General features: G+C 37.6%; 1 protein-coding gene across 1 annotated transcript in view; it reads left to right on the top strand.

Moving 5' to 3' along the window:
• gabrr2a (gamma-aminobutyric acid type A receptor subunit rho2a) overlaps window positions 1-24,232 on the top strand; it is a 205,199-nt gene that overhangs the window by 109,612 nt on the left and 71,355 nt on the right. Inside the window, exon 5 of the mRNA XM_030126620.1 lies at window positions 16,678-16,760. Coding sequence (XP_029982480.1) covers window positions 16,678-16,760 — 83 coding nt within the window. The remainder of the gene's footprint in view (window positions 1-16,677; window positions 16,761-24,232) is intronic.

The following is a 24,232-nucleotide window of genomic DNA, read 5'->3' as shown; positions in this document are numbered from 1 at the left end:
GTAATGCACCTGAACACTGGATGTCATCTAACCAGAGAATCAGAATAGTTTTTATTGCCGGGTACAGTAAAGAGCACTTTTACATTTCGAGGATTTTCTCTCAGTGATAAAATAAAATACACTGTAAAAAAAATCCTGTTGTTTTTACAGAAAAAAAACTGGCAGCTGTGGTTTCCAGAACAGTACTGTAAAAAACACATCCAACTGTAAACATATTTATGGACTAACATGTAGATTTAAATGGTAAATTACACTTATTTAGCACATTTTCTACACCTTCATGGTGTTTAAAGCACTTTCCAAATCCACCAGGTCCAACTGGGACCACTTTAGGGTTCAGTGTCTTCCATGGACACTTGGACATATGGACAGTCTGAGCCAGGATTTGAACCACCAACCCTTTGGTTATTGGACGAGCTGCTCTACCAACTCTACCAACCCATTCATTTACAAATTTAAAATGTTACATTGTTAAATGTTTACTTTTTTATAATTTTATATATATAAAAGCAAATACGCCGTTATTTCAACATTATGGTCTTTGCAATTTAAACGGCACCACATTGTTTTTCAATTTACAGTTTTATTTTGGAAAAACAATAGAAATACATAATTTCTACATACAAATCTGGTTTTGTTCACATACTCTTCCTGTAAAAACTACAGCCATATTTGATTTAATCTTTAACACAAAAATCTTTTCAAATAAACAACTTTGCATTGTATTGTCACTTTTTTTCCACAGTTTTTTTATGTTGCAATTTTACAACTTTTTGGTGTTAATTCTACAGTCATTTTTTACAGTGTAAAATAAAATAAAATAAGTATTGTGGTAAGGAATATACATACTACTATTACAATATGTACAGCTATATACATTACAGACTCATATAGAATAGAGAATAAATAATAAGTAGAATAAAGTGACTGATATAAAATGGAAAAATAAGTGGAGGCGGTCTGTTCTGTGCTTGGATACAAACCTGCTTGACTCTATGAACAGCGTAAGCAGAGACAGGGTTTTATTCCATGGAGACGACTGAGGGGGATTTTGGAGGATGCAGCTTCAGAAGGGGAATTTAAAATGCATAATTATGTTTTCATTAGAGTATAATTACACATAAATTACAAAATGTGTTTTCGTGACTTAAGAATAAGCTGTTCATTGTTTCTTCAGTATTCCAAACAGACTTCTTCTTGTTCCGTTGTAGAGCAGATTCTCTCCAGTATTAAAGGGTACCTGACCTGTAGTGAATTTTCATTGCTAACTATTTCAGAAGATCACGTATAATAGGTAACTTACGTCATAGCCTGTTGTCATGTCACTGCTCCGTCAGTCAGTCATGGTCAGAGACATGTTTCCTCCTTCACAGGCTATTCCAGCACCGGTAGTGACGAAAGCTCATACTATTGTCCGATTACCTGGGCTGTGATGGACTGGTCACTGACCCTGTCCAGCAGACACCGGTCTAAGATGACACTTTATCGGCCAGTGCTGGGTCGCGTCTCTAGGACAGTGGAGTGCAAAGCTAACGGCTGCACAAACAACAAATGCAAACTTGTGCTTTAACTCAATCTTGCTCTCTGACTGCTGCTTGTTTACTCACACTGATCACCTGGAAACAGCGCAGGTTCGTCTCTTCTGGCTGCTCCCATAGGTTCTGGCCCCGCATGTAGTTCACATAATAAAAAGGTCCGGTGTGGTGCATTTATAGCGATTTTTTACTGAATTTGCGACTCTCTTGCTTATTAGTAATACACAAAGCACAATTAATGTCGTAAACATGACCAGTACAGGTTCACTTTAATCCTTTCATGCATGAATTATGAAAAAAAATGTAATACATTTTTTAAATGTAATACATTTTTTTTATTGATTTTATTACTCAAAATTACGCAAAAGTTGAAATGCATTTTGAAATTTTGAAAAATTCGGTTTTATTAAGAAGATATTTTGGTTAGGTTAGTTTATTTCAGACACAGACATTATACAAAACATGAAACAAAATAAAATAATAATAATAATAAATAATACACAAATAAAAAAAAAAAATCGAACAATAGAAAATTAATAATAATAATGATTAACAATACACAAAAAATCAAAGAATGGAAAAAAAAGAACTGTTGTGCCTGAAAGCCTCCTGAGACCCAGGAAGGTACAAGTTTGGGCTTTTTTTAATTAAATAGTTGTTTATATTGGAAACATCATGATGCAGCAGTTTTTTCAGATACATTTTTTAAATTTTCATGGAATGTTCTTTCCAATGGACAGTTTTTCTTTGTTTTTTTTGTATAAAGCTGTGAAACTCTTGTCACAGAAAACCAGTAGCTAGGTCTTCGGAGGTTAACTTTGTGAGATCACAGACCCATCAAAATTCTAAAACTAAGATGACACTTTTTTTCATTGTATTGCTTAGGGTCTATAGAGACCGCCCCCATGTGGTTTGGAGACTATTGCCTTTATAACCCTTTGAAAAGTGAGCTTAAACTATGTGTCCATAAATGTGGACGTCATGCATGAAAGGGTTAAGGCACAGTATACCACCTTGTAACTGTTCTGTAACTAAAAAGCCTTGAACAGACAAAACAAGCATTGACTCTAATGAGGGACGTCTGTGATTTTTGTGGACCCCATAGAGTAGGGCTGGGTGATATGGAAAAAACATCACATCACTTCACATCATATAATTTTTTCCATATCAGACGATATCGATATGTATCATGATATAAATCAAATCACTGTTTTTGTCAAGCGTAAATTTTCTGTTAGTCATTAGTTCGTTGTGATGACATCAGAGGGTTATTTTTGATTTATTTTCTGTCAGAGGTTGAACATGACAGATGTGCTGAAGAACGTTGTGCAACTGTTTCAGAAAAATAAAACAGGTACATATATTTAAACCTAAACTAAAAGTCAGACCAGCAGGTATTGTATTTTTTGTTTCTTTTAGTCATTTATTACAGCTCATTTCCTGGTTGAGGATTATAGAAGCTGACTAATTATGATAAATTTTTTTTGTTTGTTTGTTTGTTTTTTGGGGGCAAATTCATGAGAGTCGTGTCATGATATAACCTGGCAATTCACTGAAAGAACAAACTTAAATCTTCCAGAAGATCACCATCTTAAAAGATGATGAAATGGATGACATACAGTATAGAACATTCATCTTTCTTTCAACAGTTCTCTGCTGAGCCTTGACATTAAAACTGGGGAATCATGCGCTGCGTTAAAAACATACTTTTTCTATCCAGGCAGATGAAACTCACACATGGGGGATTAATTTCTAAATTACTTGAGGTCCACAGGTTCTACTAGTCCTGTGAGAATGGGACCTCTGCCACTGTTGCATTACAGATGGCATCACAATATGTTTATTGTTGCTATGACGACCAGTCATGTTGAGGCCCTACTACCCTGCAGTGAAAATGCAGAGTGCTGATGCCAAAACTGAGCCAAATTGAGCAAAATCGAAGCAAGTTCCGCTGATCCTGTCGATTGAAAAGTGACATAAGAAGGTCCAATAGGGGTGAAGACAGCTGATCGATGCTTAAGTCAGGACCCCCTTTACTGTTGGTGGGGCTTACCTAAGAAAAAAGAAAAAATACTGACGGCTGACTTTATTATTTTTGCTGCAATAAAGGAAACACAAACAAACTTTACAGAAGATATTTAGCTAAAAAAGCCAGAGCACGCAGAAAACATGGAAACTCCACACAGAAAGCTCCGCCCCTGTCGGCTGGTGCTGGAAACTAACCCAGAGTCTTCTTGTGCTAACCACTGCACCACTGTGTTGCCCAGTTATCGAGTGCTAGCACTCTGACCCATGGGGAACCACGGGTCATATTACAGTCTACTCTCGTTATACCGCCAACTTCCGTTCACGGCCAAATTGGCGGTATAGCAAAAATGGCGTTACAACGGGTTGCGTCCATAATGTGCATGTCTTTACTATATGATGTCTATGCTGCCTCCGTTAACCCGTTCTAATTGCGTTTCTAAATAAATCTTGATTCTGTTATGTTGTAAGGGATCATTTAAAGTGGGGAAACATTTTAAGCATTATTATACCGTGTCGGGAAATGACACCCCATCATCTTGAGGCTTTGGCTTAATCCCACGTCCTCTTCCCGACATCCTGACCTACTGAGTGTTCTGCGATAAATGAACGGTGGCCGTTCCGTAGACCTACTCGTAGCTTGTCGCGATCAGCGTCTGGCGCGTTTGTTCAATGCATTGTTAAAATTTATGTGTACTCGATGGCAATCACCCTGGCGGTATAACGGTTGGGAAATCAATGGTATAAGTGTTGTTTGTGCATGGAACTGGGCTGGCGGATGGCGATAGGCGGAAATGGCGGTATAACGGCGGGCAGTTTAACGAGAGTAGACTGTAGTACCAATATCTAGGGACTGAAGCTAGTAAATGCATCGTTTCTGTTTTTAACTTCATTTCCCATCATGCAGCGTGGTACTGTGCTTCCAGTCAACCGAGCAACGTGATTGTAAGGCTATTGTATTCCAAAATGACTAATATCTCCCCAAATACGGGTCCTACCAACTTGCTGAGATATTTAATGTGGAGATGGGACTGTTCCTCAACTGTAGGAACCAAATTGGTCCGTTAAAACCATCCAAATTTCTCCGAACTTTGCAGATACACACACACACAGATGCTCTGAAACCTTCCAGTATTATGATATAGATGCAAACAGGAAACAGTTCCCCTGTTGGAGCTGTCTGATGTTTAAGTCAGGACCCCCTTACTGTGGGTAGGGGCTCATCTCAGAAAAACAGAAAAATACTGATGACTGACAATCATTTTTGCTCCAATAAAAGAAACGCAAACAAACAACTTTACTGAAGATATTTAGCTAAAAAAAAATGCATGTTTGGTCGGGCTGAATATGAGCCCCTCTAAAACAATGAGATCCATTTTTGAGGATATTCATTCATCTTCTGAACCGCTTTGTCCTCAAGAGGGTCGGAGGGGTGCTGGGGCCTATCCCAGCTACCACTGGGCAAAGGCGGGGTCCACACTTTTTGGATGGTGGGAGGAAGCCAGAGTACCCAGAAAACATGGAAACTCCACACAGAAAGCTCCGCCCCTGTTGGCTGGTGCTGGAAACTAACCCAGAATCTTCTTGTGCTAACCACTGCACCACTGTGTTGCCCAACTATCAAGAGCTAGCACACTGACCCATGGGGAACCACGGGTCATATTAGTACCAATATCTAGGGACTGAAGCTAGTAAATGCATTGTTTCCATTTTTAACTTCATTTCCCATCATGCAGCGTGGTACTGTGCTTCCGGTCAACCGAGCAACGTGATTGTAAGAGAAAAAAAAAAGGTTTGGGAAGGAATACTTCTCGGACCAAAACAGAGTTTATTCGAGGTGCTCTTTGGAAAAAGGGATTCAAAAAGTTTTTATCACACTGCAAGAAAAATTCAAGGCACTCTCTTTAAACATTAAAATGCCTTTATTATCATGGCATGGTCATATCTAGACCTAAAAAACTTCAACGCGTTTCGGCTTCAAGCCTTCATCAGGAAGTCAAACAGGAGCCTGAAAAACTCTAGGTTCCTATTGAGTAGGGTCTAACCCATAGGAACCCTTTTCTGTTTTCTTGTAATGTATTATTTGTTTCTTGTTTTTTAAAGACTTTACACTGGTTTAATCTTAATTTAACATAGATATGTAAATTTTGCACTGTTTTTTATTCATGTATACTTGTAAATATTTCTATCAATGTGTATCAATTCTATCTTTCAAATACTGGTCCTACCAACTTGCCGAGATATTTAATGTGGAAATGGGACTGTTCCTCAACTGTAGGAACCAAATTGGCCCGTTAAAACCATCTAAATTTCTCAGAACTGTGCAGATACACACACACACACACACACACAGACGCTCTGAAACCTTCCAGTATTATGATATAGATGCAAACAGGAAACAGTTCCCCCGTTAGAGCTGTTTGATGTTTATGTCAGGACCCCCTTACTGTGGTGTGACGGAGCATCCCCTTTACTGAGTGTGGACAATGCGCACTCACACACATGCTCACACACACTACGTTCATGTACACACCACACACACTACACAATGCACATGTACACACGACGCACACTACACGACGCACATGTCCACACCACACACACTACACGACGCACATGTACATGCCACACAATACGTGTCGCACAGGTACACGCCACACATATGCACAACAAGTACACGTCGCGCACACACACACAGTTTCCTGTAGTTCGTACGAGGGTGCACACTTGTCCGTTCTACACACCAACCTACGCACACATTCGACATTCATGCTGTATACTCACCACACACTCTGCTTCCTGCAGACTGACCCTGAGCTGGCCAAACAGGGGCGGAGCTAGCGCTGCTGTCTAATAAAGGGGGCGCCAGGCAGTAAAATGGTCACCTGACTATTTAATTAACTGATTTTCACTTCTTAGGGTTATTTCTCTCTGGTAGAGAGTGGTTTATGATACATATAGAGTGGAAATGTTAAAGAGGGTATTTTTCTTTTTTTCCCTTGTGTTCTGATGTGTTGTCTTCTTGTGATTTTCTGAGGAAAAATCATGTTTGTGTAACTGATTGCTGTGGGTTGTGCTCAGTGGGAGGGGCTTTTCCCTATATACCGTACTTTCAGGGCTATAAGTCGCACCTGACTATCAGCCGCAGGTGTCCACGTTGTGACAAGAGATATTTACACAGAAAGATGGTAAACAGAAAGATTGTTTAAATATTTATTTCCATACCTTAACTGCTTTTTTCCAAACAGTGCCTGTAACACGGCAGTAAAACAGCAGGAACACGACTGGTTCAAAAACCCAGAAAAGTCATTGATCTGTATCTTCACCTTCCTTCTGCTCATTAAACCACTGCAGTTGTCTTCTTCAGTGTTGGAGTTGAACAGCCTCAAAGGCTCCACATCCTCAGAGAGGCTCCGTCACACACCTTCTACATCTCTCCCCTGTTGTTGCTCAATGGCACTTCTGTGCAGCAGCTCTATTTCCTTCTTAGACAGACACATCGATTGCTTTTAACTTAAAAGCTGCAAAATATGCATTTCTTCGTGTGTTTTCCATGATGAGGGTTTGTGCATGACACGCAAAATGATTGTTAAAAGTTCAGATTAAAACTTCTCCTCTCCGCATCGCCTCTTGCACCCGTCTGTCTCATTTTTGCGCTTCCTGCTAGAGTGCCCCCTGGTGGCCGTTACCCGGTATAAATCTATACTCGAGCTGCATCACTGTATAAGTCGCAGGGTTCAAAATGAGAAAAAAGTAGCAGCTTAGAGTCCGGAAAGTTCGGTATGTCAGCCATTTTGGCTTTGTTGAGTGAGTCTGATAGAGCTGACAGCACATTGTGGGTGTTTGTCAGGCTACCAAGAGGTTTTGACTTTTCTTTTCCTTTTTCCGTTAACTGATGTAAATAGCTGTCACTGTTTGTGAGAACTGGAATAAAAAAGCCTTAAAAGGAAGACCTTCTTTTTTTTCTGTTTTGTTTTGTTTTGTTTTTCTTCGACTAGCCATATTATTAAATTTATTATATTTAAGTTGAGCCACGCTACATGTGGGTATAGGGCTCATCTCAGAAAACAGAAAAAAAGACAAACACTGATGGCTGACTATTTTTTACTGCAATAACAGAAACACAAATAAACTTTACTGAGGATATTTGGCTAAAAACAAAAAAAAAATCATGTATGGTTGGGGTAGATAGGTCCCAGTGTCAGCCCCTCTGAAACGATGAGACCAGTTTAATAACACTGGTCAACAACCAATTTATTGTTTAAGTTTTTTGAGCTGATTTAGGATAATTTTGGTGTGCTGAATCCAAAAATCACATGAATTTTGCTCAATCAGGTCAACTTTCTGAACTATGCTACATATTGGCTTTTATGGGCATTTTCACATCAAATGATACAAAATTCTTTCATATTTCTTGCAATAAACGAGTTCTGAAGCTTTTACTTTTGCCAATTTATGATTAATGGTTTTTTTAATATTACAGGTGAATGAAATGGCTTTGACTAGAAGATCTTGCAAAAATAAGCCTGACATATTCTGCTACATTTGCGGTGAATACACCATTGTACCTAACAGGAATCAAGTCACAAGTTTCATAAAGTGTGCTTACCAATCTTATTTTGGTATTAATTATTATATTTTGTGAGAAGATCAAATTTTTCAAAATCAAATTAGCAAAAAAACCTGACCTGATTGAGAAAAAAAGATGTCATTTTTGGATTTAGCGGTGCAAAATGGTCCTAATTCACTTGAAAAAACCTAGACAACTTGCAAAAAACATTTTTTTGTAACCCAGTGTAATCAATGTTGGATATAAGTCTGCATCTATACTCTGCCACTGTTTAGAAAGCAGCCAGAAAAAAAAAAACAAAACAATGTGTGCCCAGACGTCTGTTAAATCATGCACTTATTTAGACACCATCTTTTTTTTTTTTTTTTTTTTGGTTCTGCAGGCCCTCATCTTGTCAAATGACTGATTCTTTGATTTAGCAGCAGGGGACTCGAGGACAGTAAAAAGGTCTTCCGCTGGTGTTTGAAGTGCTTTGTAGTTCAGCTCATCTTCACATCTTCAAACTCATGACATGGAAACTGCAGTCTCAGGGGTCGTGTTTCAGTCTGACAGCCTGCTTTAATGAGCACCTTCACACACCGACCCGCTCATTTACAATGTGGAGGTGTACGGTTTCATATACGGGGTGGGGGTGGGGGTGAAGACATGGGTCATTCATTAAGCTCCACTTTTGCCTTGAGTTTAACTTTAAGTGTGAATAGAGGAAAAGTATAAGGCTAGACGTATTAAAACATAACAGGTTGATGGTCCTCAGAGCTTTTTCACATTTCAGATGTTTTCAGGACAGCAGAGCAGGAGGAGGTGAGAAAAGATGAATGAGACAGTGGAGGATTTGAGGGCGGGAGATGATGACACTGTGGGAAATGCACCAGAACGAGAAGATTTATCAAATAAATATGTGGATCAAGCAAAATGAAATGTACTGACATACATCGAGCAGATATTTTGGCCTAATATGTGGTGGATGGAATGTGCAAAAGCAGTCCTGCAACACTTAATTAATCAATAAGTCCATCAGTCTTTCTCTAGATCAGGATGAACGTTTTGTTTTGGTTTGAGATCCATTTGGGATTGCTGCTTCTACAAATGAAAAACACATCTGAACACATCATCTTGCTGGGGGAAGACGAACCAATTAATCGGTGCATGATCACAAGTAATAAACAAATTAATTGATGAATCAAAACCGTCATTAGTTTCAGCCCTAATTGCTCTTGATAATGAAAACCAGGCAGCCTTCATAAGCAAAGAGAAATACGAAGACATGTGGATGTGGAAAGTTGAGTGGGCACATTAATGTTTGTCACGCCGGTCAGTACAAACATGAATTTTGCATAACTGCCTAAGTCTAAGTCATAAGGTGGACAAAAGTATTGGGACACATTGAATTCAGGTGTTTCTTAACTAACAGGGGTCTGGGATACAAAACAATAACGATAAATGTCATAATATAGTTTTATATTGATATAAATCTCATATTGATTGTTAATATTGATGTTTATTTTCACCCTTTCATGCATGAATTGTGAGAACCTTAGTCAAGATTTTTTTCTTCAGTGTTTTTATTCCTCCTCAGGCATGAAAAAAGCAATGCGATCAAGTTTTTTTTTTTTTTTTCTACAGTTACAAAAATATCCATGCATTTAATTTTTGAAGTAAAGAAACGTGTTTAAAACCCAATATCAGAAAGTAACATGAAAACAATGAAATAAAAACATTTTTTAATGCTGCTAATCTGATGTCTTCTCACATTTTAACATATTCTAATGCTTGTAATTACTCACTTCATGGAGATAATATGCAAAAAAAAACCTTCTTGTCTAACAAATAACAATTGATTTACACTTAAACATGTTAGTGCAGGTCAGGTTTATCAAGAACAGCAAAGTTACAGTAATGGTCTGAATGTCAGTGTATTATGGGATGGTGCATAAGTGTCCACTGTGTTGGCTGATATGGAACTAAAACACCAAAACCCATGAATATACAAGAGAACAGCCGGAGAAAAGCTGTCCACTAGAGTGACCTATGCGTGAAAGAGTTAATATTGATGTCTCCTCAAGGCTCGACTACTGTAATGCCCTTCTTTATGGGATCCCCAGGAAACGGCTACAAGAACTCCAGTCCATCCAAAACAGCGCTGCCAGAATCCTCAAACGGACCCATAAACTGGAACACATCTCTCCCGTTCTCCATAACCTCTACTGGCTGCCAATCCCCTTGAGAAATAACTATAAGACCGCCCCCATCACCTTCAGTTGCATCTATAGAAATGCCCCCAACTACCTCAAGACCTCCTCACCCCTCTCACTTCCACCCATAGTCTCCGGCCCCACAGCACCAACCCCCACCCCCCCCAGAACTAAACTTCGGACCATGGCAGACCGGGCCTTCTCCTCTGCCACCTCCCGTATCTGGAACTCCCTCCCTGACCACCCCAGAGCTCCCCAGTCACTGGACTCCTTCAAAAAGTGGCTAGAAACATTCCTGTTTAGACAGGCTTTTTATGGCCCACCATGATGCTTTGTTTTATTCGCGTAGTCTTTTATTCCTGATACAGTATTTTATTTTTTTACTGGACTGTCTTCCCTCTGTAGCACTTTGAGATTCTGCTGAATGAAAAGTGCTTTATAAATGTAATTTTATTATTATTATTATTATTATTATTATTATTATTATTATTATTATTATTATTATTATTATATGTCAAATCATCATGAACAGGACATCTTACAGCTGTAAACATGTGTCCAAATATTTATATCCATATAGTTTATAAACATCAATATTTCCTTTAAGTTTATAATGGAAGATTTTTCTCCCTCAGTGAGATGTGAAGAAAGTAGATGGTTAGTTGTGGTCGAAAATTATTATTTACAGTCAGAGCAGGAAAAATATTTTAGAAATGTAAAGGTTAAAATCATAGTCATGGATAAAAAAACAACAAAATCAATGTTGAGAGTAAAAACCATTTTTGGGGCATTTTGGAAGCAAAGATAACAATGTATTCCAATATGTAAAACTGTATATATATATATATATATATATATATATATATATATATATATATATATATATATATATTTATTTATTTATTTATTTATTTATTTATTTATTTTATTTTTTTTTATCAATTTTTTATTTGTTTTCATTGTGCATCTCAGAAGTACAATACAAAAGAAAAAGAAATTCACATTTTATAATACAAGATTCTGTGACACAAAGTATAACCCCCCACACACACACACAGAACCAGTGGCGACCCCCATACCAACCCAGTCTGGATCTCAGAATACAAAAACCAACTAATAAAGACAAATAAAGACAAATACATGTATATAGATGAAAGAGAATATAATTTACAGATATAAACAGAATAGTGATCAGGAGAGTCATAGACAATTATGTTGCACTCTTTCTTCAACCATAAAATAAATACCATCCCACATACTAGGCGTTTTTTGACTGGCTGCATGCATCCGGGCCACTGACCTCTCCATCATAACTATATCTAGAAAATAATTTATCCATTGTTAAAACTATATTATGACATTTGTCATTATTATTTTGTATCCCAGACCCCTGTTAGAAAAGAAACACCTGAATTCAACATGTCCCAATACTTTTGTCCATATAGTAACTTAGACTTAGACAGTTATGCTATGAGGATAATGATCCGCTCAGTCATCATGTGTGCCTCCATCCTTTTTAATGCTACTTTTTTAGCAGTTCCTCCAAAAATCTTGATTAAATCTTTAATTATGCGAGGGAATATGCAGGGTTTTTATGTGATTTTATGCGATGAAATTGTGTGAATTTGCAAAAAACGTGTGAAGTTGTGAAAATATGCGTGAACTGGAAAAACATGTGTGTCAGTGGAAAAAACTGATTCTTCTCCCACACCCTGTTCTGTCTAGACTACTACTAAATGAAAATTGTCTAATTACATCCTATGATAAGCAAACATACAGAAGTAAACATACACCACATCACAGAAAGGGCTGGTTCTGTTTGAGTTCTTTTTTATTTTCTAAGCATGACTCAAACGTGGCTTTAACATTCCTGTGTCACAAGTGTCCCAAATAAAATAATTACTCCCTGCTTCACTAAAGTGAGGTAGACCAGGCCGTCTGTTTCAAGGCTATTAGCGCCTTTATGTTCATATGACATTATTGTCGCTGCAGCAGAAACCATTTTCAAATATTTTGTACTGGAAAAGTAGCTCCAGTGTCGATTTTCTCTTATGTTCCATTGTACAGTTGCATGGGCTGTAAAATAGTATGAACCTGCTTTCCTGTTGGACATCGGGTATTGGTTTGCTTTGTCTTTTGCAGATATTTTACAGCAAATAAGTTGCATTTTCCTCTTGCAGGATTTTTTCCGAGGCTCACGGTTAGTTTACTTTCTGTGGACGCTTATTGGAACTTCTGTGCGTCGCATTTTACATCACAACCCGTGTCAAGTTACAATGCAATATTTTTTTAAACTTTATGTGGAAAAATGTGGGGATTATGGAATCATGCGAGCCCTGCATATTAGGGCATTAGTGACTTCAGATTTTTTCAGATCGACTTATTTGTCAATAAAGTCGAAGTCGAGTCGACATGATTCTGTTGGGTTTCTGAAAATTGGCTTAGATCCTGGTTTTGACCAATTCTATATATAAAGTGTCATTAGATAACTTTTTTGTTGTGATCTGGTGCAAAGGGAAGCAAAATTTACAATGAACATTTAGTTGTTTTTTCTCAGCAGGCACTACGTCAATTGTTTCGAAACCAAACATATATTGACGTCATAATCATACCTAACACTATTATCCATACCTTTTCAGAAACTTCTGCCCATATGTGTAATCAGGAAAGCAAACGTCAAAGAGTGTGTGATTTGCTGAATGCACTCGTCACACCAAAGGAGATTTCAAAAATAGTTGGAGTGTCCATAAAGACTGTTTATAATGGAAAGAAGAGAATGACTATGAGCAAAACTATTACGAGAAAGTCTGGAAGTGGAGGAAGCAACAAAAAACGTACCAAAGCTTTTATTAAAGCTCTCAAGTCCAAAATCCTAAAGGATCCAACCAAATCCATGAGAAAAATGGCAATTGAACTTGAGGTAGACAAAAAGACTGTTAGAAATGCAGTAAAATATGATTTGAAGATTTAAATTCTCATGACTTTCAATAAACTAATTGGTCATACACTGTCTTTCAATCCCTGCCTCAAAATATTGTAAATTTTGCTTCCCCACCCTGTACATAAATAAAATTTGATTGATTGAGTGATTTGATTGGTTTTCCCCTGTAAGTCGCTTTGGAAAAAAGCGTCTGCCAAATGCATAAACATAAACATAAACATAAACATGATGACGTCATCACATTGACAGCGGAGGAACAACACAGACACACAGCTGTTCAACAATGAACAACTGGTACTAACGTTCACTGTAACATTAACAATGTACAGTAAAGAGCCGAATAAAAAACTGGACAGACACAAGCATCAACAGTCCTTCTCAGACATTTAACCGAAACAAAACATAGGCTAACACCTGGAATTTTCTTTTAAATTTAAGTGAACAACATAAAGTGGGAAAAAATAAAGACAGCGGCAGAAAAGACCCACAGCATGTTAGAGAAAAGAGTGTATTGTCTGAATGAAATAAATGAACAGAATAATCCAAACACAGTCTGTCCACATTATTCTTCAGTATTGGTGGTGCTTCCATGGTTCACAGAACATTACTGAGACCAGAGTTTTTCTAGATCATAGTCAGTTTAGTTCCTACTCTGAGTCGTCCTCTTGATTGATTGATGTATTTATTTCGAACATGAATGTCAAACAGAAGAAAATAAATAAACAAAACACTTAAACATAAGACATATAATACATATTTGAAAAGGAGTGAGAAGAAGTACAACTTATAAACTCCCACCCCTTCTCCTTATATAATTAATAACAGTAATAACCTTCTTCGTCTAATCATATCTATACACTATGCCATAATATGACTGATACTTACTAGTACATAAGTAGGTTTCTGGCTTTATATTATTATGAACAAATATAATATGATTTACAGAAACACATAAATGTACAGGGTGGGGAAGCAAAATTTACAATATTGTGAGGCAGGGATTGAAAGACAGTGTATGACCAATTAGTTTATTGAAAGTCATGAGAATTTATTTGCCACAAGAAAACTGACATAATAGAAAATGTTTTTATTCTATGTGTCCTCCTTCTTTCTCAATAACTGCCTTCACACGCTTCCTGAAACTTGCGCAAGTGTTCCTCAAATATTCGGGGGACAACTTCTCCCATTCTTCTTTAATAGTATCTTCCAGACTTTCTCATAATAGTTTTGCTCATAGTCATTCTCTTCTTTCCATTATAAACAGTCTTTATGGACACTCCAACTATTTTTGAAATCTCCTTTGGCGTAACGAGTGCATTCAGCAAATCACACACTCTTTGACGTTTGCTTTCCTGATTACTCATATGGGCAAAAGTTTCTGAGAAGGTATGGATAATAGTGTTAGGTATGATTATGACATCAATATATGTTTGGTTTCAAAACAACTGACGTAGTGCCTGCTGAGAAAAAACAACTAAATGTTCAATGTAAATTTTGCTTCCCCACCCTGTATATATATATACACACACACATACACACCTATACATACATTTACACACACTTACCACATACTTGTACATCTTTAGAACACCCAGTGATCCCCATCTTCCCTCAGTCTTGGCCTTGTGCTAGTGATGCGCAGGTGTTTTGTTTTTTGGTTTTTTTTAACCCGCTTTGTGGAATTTTTTGACACACCCCGCAAATAAAGTAACATTTTTGGACCCGCACCAACCCGACCCAGGCCCGCTGATCTGCACATCACCACCGTTCACTGTGCTCCATATTTTCATGTATAAAGTATCGACATGCGCTGAATTAAGGCTCGCTAGCTGTCAGGTGATGGAAGGGAGAGAGAGATTAACACACGACTAGTCGACTCCTCCAAAGTAACGTCGACAAACTGACTTTTCAGTTAATGCCCTACTGCATATTTTGCATATTTTGCACGGAAATGTTGCCATGAATGGGGCGACATGGTGGTGCAGTGGTTAGCACTCGTGCCTCACAGCAAGAAGGTCCTGGGTTCGATTCCAACACCAGTCGACAGGGGGTGGGACCTTTCTGTGTGGAGTTTGCATGTTCTCTACGGGTACTCCAGCTTCCTCCCACAATCCAAAAGACACGCACTGATAGGTTAATTTAAATTGTCCGTGAGAGTGATTGTTTGTCTCTATATGTTTAGCCCTGTGATGAACTGGCGACTTGTCCAGGGTGTACCCCGCTTTTGCCCCTATGTAGCTGGGATAGGCACCAGAGACCCTAGTGAGGATAAAGTGGGTTCAGAAAATGAATGAACGAATGAATATTGCCACGAATATGAAACCGTTTTGAAAAAAATTAAACCCCCACATAACGTGCTCTATTTGCTTGATTATGCATTAAATTATGCGATCGCATAATTGCGTTTTTCTAGAGGGACTGTTTTAGTATGCGCATAAAAAACAAACAACGAGCAGAACAATTCAAAAGAGATTCAAAAGAAGGTCAAAACACAACACAAATGGTTTAACCTTGGCTGCGGTTGACAAAAAGTCGAAAAGAAATCCAGGAAGTGAAGTGAATGACAACACATAATTACCTGAGGAACGTATGACTTAAGTGTTCGTGACATGTTATCGCCTCATTCCTCACTTCACTGCCATCAGGTTGTTGTTCCCATTGGGTTCATTAATGCTGTCTCACAGTCGTTTGTGTGTCTGAGCCTAAATCAGCCAAATACTGCACACTCGGTTAAGTCTATCCATTAACCTCCGACTGAAGCCAGTGATGAGGTGAACACAGCAGTCAGACAAATGTAGGATAAAGATAATGTTTGAGTAAGACAACGTGGGACAATGTGTGACCGTGGACATGTCAAACACACAATATGATCACTCAAAGACTGAAGTTCATTGTGTCCTCTCCAGCCTCTGAAAAGAAAAGAAAAAGAAGTAGATATACAGATCAATGTGAAAATAGCTTGACTTTATTTTGCATTGTGCACTGAATCAAAATGAACAAAGCAGTCAATAATATAATAAACAAAAACTTAAGAAAACAATCAATAAAATGAAAAAAAAAATCAACAAAATGATCTAAAAAAATAGACAAAAGTAAACAAAGCAAAATCGAGAAAACACAACAAACACGAATCAATAAACTAAGCAACAAATTAAATAAATAAATAAATAAATTAGCAATAGATAAATAAAACTGACAAAAATAACACAGCCAGTAGGTAAAACAAAAAAATAATAAAAGAAGCAACACAATCATTAAAAAAAAAGAAATAAATGATCAGAAGATGGTCATGTGAACAAGCAAAATTGTGCCAAATCCTGCTCCTGGTGTTCTGTTTTACTGAGATGGAACATGGATCATTTATGTACAGAGTGACTGAATGTGTTTGTGTTGTTTGTTGTTTGTGTTGAACAGGGTGACGGTGACGGCCGCCTGTAACATGGACTTCAGCCGCTTCCCACTGGATTCTCAGACCTGTTCACTGGAGCTGGAGAGCTGTGAGTAACAAACCTACGACTGTAACGTTCACTGATGAGCTGTGTCCAGGCTTTATATGGGTTGGATTTAGTGCATTACTTTTATTGTAATTAGAATTAGGTGCTTCTATGAAACTGGTCCCTAAAAATAGGACATGGGGGTTAAAATTCAAACCAGATGTAGACTAATGTTATGAAGTTTGGAAGCACTTTGGGTCTATTTTAAGAATAAATATTTACTGAGATAAAAGAGAAACTATTTTTCAGGTAAAATACATTTTTATATTATTTTTATGCAATAATCTGCATGTAACACGGTAAAAAAAAAGGACACGAAAATTACGCGCTACTATTTTTTCAAATATCTCTTTATTCTCTAACAGGTACATTTTGGGAATTTAACTAATTATGCAAGGCAGAGTGTTTCACAAAAATGACCGCTGTCTCAAAATCAATCATGATTTATTTGTGTTTAAATGGGCAGGTTCTGCATGTAACACAAGTGGACACGATGGGTTACATACAAAACCTGGAATGAGACTGAGATTCACTAAAAACCCACGTCTGGATTAGAAAAACCACTAGGATCATCAATTTTAACACAGTGTCTTTATTTATGGCGGTATATAAGACCATTTACAGCCCTGTTTTCAGATCAAATCCTCTGACACCAAGGTAGTTTTTCATGTCCCAATTTTGGTCCTATTTTTGGCCCCAATATTTTATTAAAAATGCATTATTTTTGGGATGGCTCAGAGCAAGAGTATAACTTTTTTTGCATTTATCTGAGGTCATCATTAGGTACATCCTGGAGGGAAATGTGTCTAAATTTCTCTTTTATTATTGGGTCTAAAAAGCTGGAAAAGCGTCAAGTACCAAAATGAACCCAGTTTCATAGAAGCATCCAGTTAGAATTGTGTAGCTTACATGTCAATATGAGTAAACCAGATACTTGGTCATTTATCAGTGTCCATAAATCACTGGATGAGAGTTGAGTAGAGCTGCAGGGGTCGATTATTTCTGTAAGCGATTAAACGATTGTTACCTTTGCCAAGGAGGTTATGTTTTTGCCGGCGTTGGTTTGTCTGTCTGTCTGTCTGTCCGTGTGCAAGATAACTTAAAAAGTTATGGACAAAATTAAGGAAACGAAGTTTCAATCCAGGAAAATTGTAATCGAATATATATTGTAATCAGTTGGAGTTGATTAATTATTTCAGTTAATAGTTCACCTGCCTTGAATTGTTGTAGATAATTATTTATTTCACTCCTGCTCTAGTAGTTTCCTCTCATGCTCTCATCTTCTCAGTGTTCCAACTGAGGCCAATGTTCCACTGGTAATTAAACATCAGTTCATACCCTCTATATATCATATATCTATATATGCATCATACCCTCTGTACAGCCTCCTCATCATTGCGGTGGGGGGGTTGGAGGGCTGCTGTGACCTCATGAGCTTTGTTGTGGGCGGCACCTTGTCTTGTCTCCTGGACGGTTTAGCCAGAAAAATAGTCTGTAGGTGACGTCATGTCCTACCGGGTACAGATGTCAGACCCACCCAGGACACAGTGGACAGACTGTGTCCTGGCTCACATGGATGTAACCTGTTATTTTCAGTCAGCGTTCTCCTTCAACTAAAAAGAACAACCTGTCTACTGCAGCTACACACTGAAAATGACAAAAACTCATATTTATAAGATGTCCACCTGAGACCTGAGAGGCTTTTTTACATTAACCCATAAAGACCCAGTGCTACTTTTGTGGCACTTCCCAAATGAATTTTTCTCTTTATTTTAACCTTTCTTAAGTGATTTATCACCATTTATTATAATACTATCCTCTGTATTTTATGTGTTTTTCAGTAAAAATCATGAATTTTCCTGTGTTTAACTCACTGATGATGTGGATGTTCAGAAAAGCTCAGAATAAATTCAGCGGTTATTATATCTAAATAATGAAAACTAACGAAAAAGTGACTTTTATCTATAAAATTTATCATTAACTGAACATAAACCAAGTGTTTCCATCCACTGTCACTGATCCAACTCCATGGGTTTTACTGGTGAATCAATGTTATAGAAGATGATGGTATTTCCACGGTTACTACGGAGCCTCTGAACATCCAAATGGGTCATATCTGATGACCATGAAAAGATGACAAACTGTATTTTACACCAATTATTTACATGTATTGATAAGATTAATGGATCAACAGGTATTAAACAGTTACATCAGTAGGTGCTTTTGGTCGCTGGTGGGTTTTTTTGGTCTTTATGGGTTAAAAAATGACGTTGATTGGAAACAATATGAAACTGTTTTATATTTTTTAAATTTTTTAATGGAATGTCCTTTGTAGTGGACAGCATTTTATTTATTACCTCCGCCAAGGAGGATGGAGGTTATTACCTCCACCAGGAGGTATTGTGATCACTTTGCTTTGTGTGTTTGCATGTTTGCTTGTTTGCATGCCTGTTTGTTTCTTAGCAAGATAACTCAAAAAGTTATGGATGGATTTTCATGAAATTTTCAGGAAATGTTGATACTGGCACAAGGAACAAATGATTATACTTTGGTGGTGATTGGGGGGGTGGGGGCAGATCTTTTTTGGCGGAGGTCTGCGCTCTCTGAATGCTTTACTTGTGTTTTCATTGGGGTTTGTTCATCTGTCTGTCTGTCTGTTAGCAAGATAACTCAAAAAGTTATGGAAGGATTTTAATGAAATTTTCAGGAAATGTTGATACTGGTACAAAGAACAAATGATAAAATTATGGTGGTGATTGGGGGGGCTGATCTGCATTGGTGGAGATCTGTGCTCTCTGAGTGCTTTTCTAGTTTTTTTTGTTTTCTTGTCCATTACAGAGGACCAAAATGCATTGCTGGGTCTCAGGAGAATGTCATCTTTTCTAATTTCTCCACATCAGCTTCCTCCAACATAATTTTGCAAAGGCGTTGTTGCTGCATTCCACACTTAGCGCTGCCAAAGATGAGATTGGTTTAAAGAAATGCAAACTAGCTGAGATCCTTTTTCCTATTCCAGAATGACAGTGCAGAGTGCCAGACCCATCTCCAGCTCTGGCACCACATTAACACAACATGGAGGCAGATCTGTGTATGTGAGACTACAGAGGCTGTATCTCAGATGGGTTGGGAAAAGGAGGTGGTTCAGTAAACACAGGTCTGGGCACCTCTGTAAAGCTGTTGCTTCTGCAATCTGGACCTGATAGAAGCAAGAGAACATCTACACATGGTTTTGTATTTTTCTATTTTTACCACTACTATCCTGTTAACTTTCTTTGTGCTCCAGCTGTCCTTGCAAAACTGTTGTTTGAATACAGTAAATCCAGAGAAATACACTATCAAGCACTGTTCATACAGATCTGTCAGTGAATGTTTTTTTAATGGTAACCATCAGAAGTAAACAGAAGTAGAAAGCATACTAGATAGAGAATGTGCACAGTGTGATCTAAAAGAGAGTCAGCATGGCAAGCAACTCTGAGCTTTTATGAACATCTACATGATCTGTGAATTAAACACAGGAAAATAGATGATTTTCACTAAAAAAAAACACAAAAAGCAGTGGATAATATAACAATAAATGGCAGTAAATCACTTAGGAAAGGTTAAATAGAGAGAAAAAAAAAAACATTTGGGAACTCCCATGAACATCACACTGGGTCTTTTTTTAATTCAGAGGCCATATTCAGCCCAGGTGGACCAGTAAAATAATTACACAATAACCTACAATAATGATAATAATAATGATTTCTCTGTGTTTTAGAATGGCAAAAGTAAAATTACATTATAAAATAGTTTACACCTACAAACTATCCTTTAAAAATGCAAATATAACCATGAACAACCTGATAGTTCTTAAGAAAAATAAGTGTAATTTTAAGAATATTCTGCCTCAGTTTATCATTTACACATGTACATCGCAATTTACAGATCACAGTGGATCTACAAATACACAAAACATTTAGTAACAGACAGAATATTGGTAAAATTACACTTAAGACATGTAAGGTTGTTCATATTTGTTCAGGTTATTTACATTTTTGTGAAAGCATAATATGTAACTGTCAACATTTTCATGTAATTTTACTTTTTTTAGACTAAAGCAAAGAGAAAAAAATGGAATTGTAATTATTTATAGGTTGTTTATATTAATAGTTCGGTAGAAATAGTTCACTATGTTGCCCCTGAAGTAAAATGATTTTTGTATCATTGATTGTTAACCCTGTCATGCATGAAGACTGTTTTTATTCCTCTTTAGGCATGAAAAATGCAATTTAATGCAATGCAATTGAAATTTTTTTATGAACCTATTTTTCACAAAGTTACAAAAATGTCCACTCAGCTGGACACCATGCGTTGTTTTTTAATTAATTAATTAAATAAATAAATAAATTTTAATTAATTAATTAATTAATTTTTAATGCTGCTAGTCAAATATTTTCTCACATTTTAACATACTATAATACTAGTTTACACACTCAGATAATATGCAAAAAAACAACAACATTTTTTTATTAAAAAAAAAAAAATCCTGTTAATTACAATGTAATAACAAATAGCAATTGCTTTATACTCAAATATGTTACTGCAGATTAGGTTTATCAAGAACAGGAAAGTTACAGTAATGGGATGAACTGCAGTGTATGGGATGGTGCATAATCGTCCACTGTGTTGGTTGATATGGAACTAAAAAAACAAAACCCATGAAAATACAAGAGAACAGCTGTAGAATAACTGTCCACTGCAGTGACCACTATGCATGAGAGGGTTAATATCTTCAGTGTAATTTCTGTAATTCACAAACTCATCCCACAGACCAGATTGGAGCCTTTTGCAGGCCGGCTTTGGCCCACGGGTCGTATGTTTGACACCCCTGAATTAGGGAATCCATTTAGTCCTCCATGATGGTTAGTGGTCCGGGTCCTCAGGCCCCAAGTCATGGTGCTGCCTTCATACTTTTCACCACAGGGATGAGGTTCTCCTGTTGGTATGTGCTTCCCTTTTTACGTGGTATGTATCACAGCATGTTCCTCCATTCTTTCAACAGTTTACAAAACATTTTCGCAGCAGTGCTGTGGAGTTTCAAGGTTAAACGTCAGGTATGCAGTGATGGTTTTTTTTTGGAAAGCAGCATCTTCCTCTGTGGCGTCTACAGCAGGACACCACCTGTTCATTGTTTGTTGTGTGGGAGACTCAGGAACCCAGACTTGAACCTGTTACAGTCAGTCCCTCTAGCTCATAGGTGTCAAACATACAGCCTGGGGAAAAAAAACCAAACAAAAAACAGCCAGCCAAAGAGTCCAATCTGGCCTGTGGGATGAATTTGTGAAATGCAAAAATTATACATAAGATTTTAACAATCAAGGATGTTAAAATCATTTTAGTTCAGGCAGACCAATATGGTCTCAAGTGGGTTAGATCAGTAAAATATCATCAAAATAACCTATAAATGATGACAACTCTAAATTTTTTCCTTTGTTTCAATGTAAAAAAATAGAATTGCATACATGTTTACATACACACTAGCCTTTCACAAAAAAGGAGAATAACCTAAACAAGGCAAGGCAAGTTTATTTGTATAGCACATTTCAGCAACAAGGCAATTCAAGGTGCTTCACACAGGACATTGAAATACAACGACAAGGGAAAAAGAAACACTTTTAAAACATTATAAAAGAAACTTGTAAAAGGTGATTAAAAACAGCAAGTAAGAAAACAACACATAAAATCCAAAATAAATAAATAAAAATAAAATAAAATAAAATAAAAATAAAAACACACACATTAAAGTAAGAGTTGCAGTGCAGAGTTTCAAAAGAGTATATAAAATTTAAAAAGTCAAAAGCCTTTTAGTCAAAGGCAGGAGTGAACAGGTGAGTCTTTAACCTGGACTTAACAGAACTCAGACTCTCAGCAGACCTGATATTTTCTGGTAGTTTGTTCCAGATATACGGAGCATAGAAACTGAACGCTGATTCTCCATGTTTAGTTGTGACTTTGGGAACACAGAGCAGACCTGCACCAGATGACCTGAGTGGTCTGGATGGTTCAGACTGGACTAGAAGGTCTCTGATGGATTTTGGGCCTAAACCATTCAGTGCTTTATATGCTAGCAAGAGAATTTTAAAGTTTATTTTCTGAGAGACAGGGAGCCAGTGTAGAGACCTCAGAACTGGAGTGATGTGGTCCACTCTCTTGGTCTTAGTGAGGACTCGAGCAGCAGCATTCTGGATCAGCTGCAGTCGTCGGATAGACTTGACAAACAAACATGAACAGGAAATTACTTAAGAGAAGTAAGTGTAATTGTACCAATATTCTCTCTGTTATTAAATGTTTTATGTTATTGTAGATCCCCTGTGATCTGTAAGTTTTAATGCACATGTGTAAATGATAAACTGAGGCAGAATACTGTTAAAATTGCACTTATTTGTCTTAAGAAATTTCAGGATGTTTTGAGGTTGTTCATGTTATTCCCATATTTTTGAAAGGGTAGTTTATAGATGTAAACATTGCCATATGTATTTTACTTTGCTCAGTGTTATTTGACTCATGTGGTCCAGTTGAGATCACACAGGGCTGCATGTGGCCCCTGAACTAAACTAACTTTGACACCCCTGCTCTAGCTGTTCTTAACACTTGTCTTTGTTTTTGTTTACTTCAATGAGCATGAAAAAACAGATTATCAGCCCCATAAACACCCACTAACTTCAATGATTCTCGCTAATTTTCGTGAGTTTCGTGAGCACACACACACACACACACAAACAGCGCTGTCCACGGTGTTGTGACTGGGCTCCTGAACCTTCTATATAAGAACTGATGTGGAGGGTTTTCTCTCATGCCCACGGACTTCAAAGTTTTCGTTCACCATACAGAGCGACATAAAGAGAGGAGGTGTTTATTTCACTAATAAACTACCGCACTATTAAAAGTGTCTAGTGACATCCTGATGGCGGCTGACTCCGGGAAATCCACGGTCTTGGTCCTGCTAGATCTCTCCTCGGCCTTTGACACAGTGGACCATACCATAATGATTGAGAGACTGAGGGACCTGGTAGGGATGTCAGGTCATGTGCTAGACTGGTTCTCCTCTTACCTGACCGGCAGAAGCTTCACTGTGTCAATAAACAACTTCCAATCTGACTCAGCGGATCTACTGTGTGGTGTGCCCCAAGGCTCTGTCCTGGGACCAGTCCTATTCTTACTCTATGTCCTCCCACTTGGCCACATTATCCGACAGTACAGTGATGTCTCCTATCATCTATTCACAGATGACATCCAGATATACTGCTCCTTTAACTCCTCTGAGCCCCACAAACTGAGTTCCTTAATCAACTGCTTGTCAGAGCTGAAGCAGTGGCTAAATGAGAACAGCCTCCAGCTGAACTCCAGCAAAACTGAGACCCTCATCATTGCCCCGGATAGTGCAATCCCAGGGATCAAACATCACCTTGGAGACCTGAGTTCCTCGGTAAAGACAA

Source organism: Sphaeramia orbicularis, chromosome 22, assembly GCF_902148855.1.
Source record: "Sphaeramia orbicularis chromosome 22, fSphaOr1.1, whole genome shotgun sequence".
Lineage (NCBI taxonomy): Eukaryota > Metazoa > Chordata > Actinopteri > Kurtiformes > Apogonidae > Sphaeramia > Sphaeramia orbicularis.
Note: the sequence above shows the minus strand (reverse complement) of the source record. Positions and strands in the feature narration are given on the sequence as shown.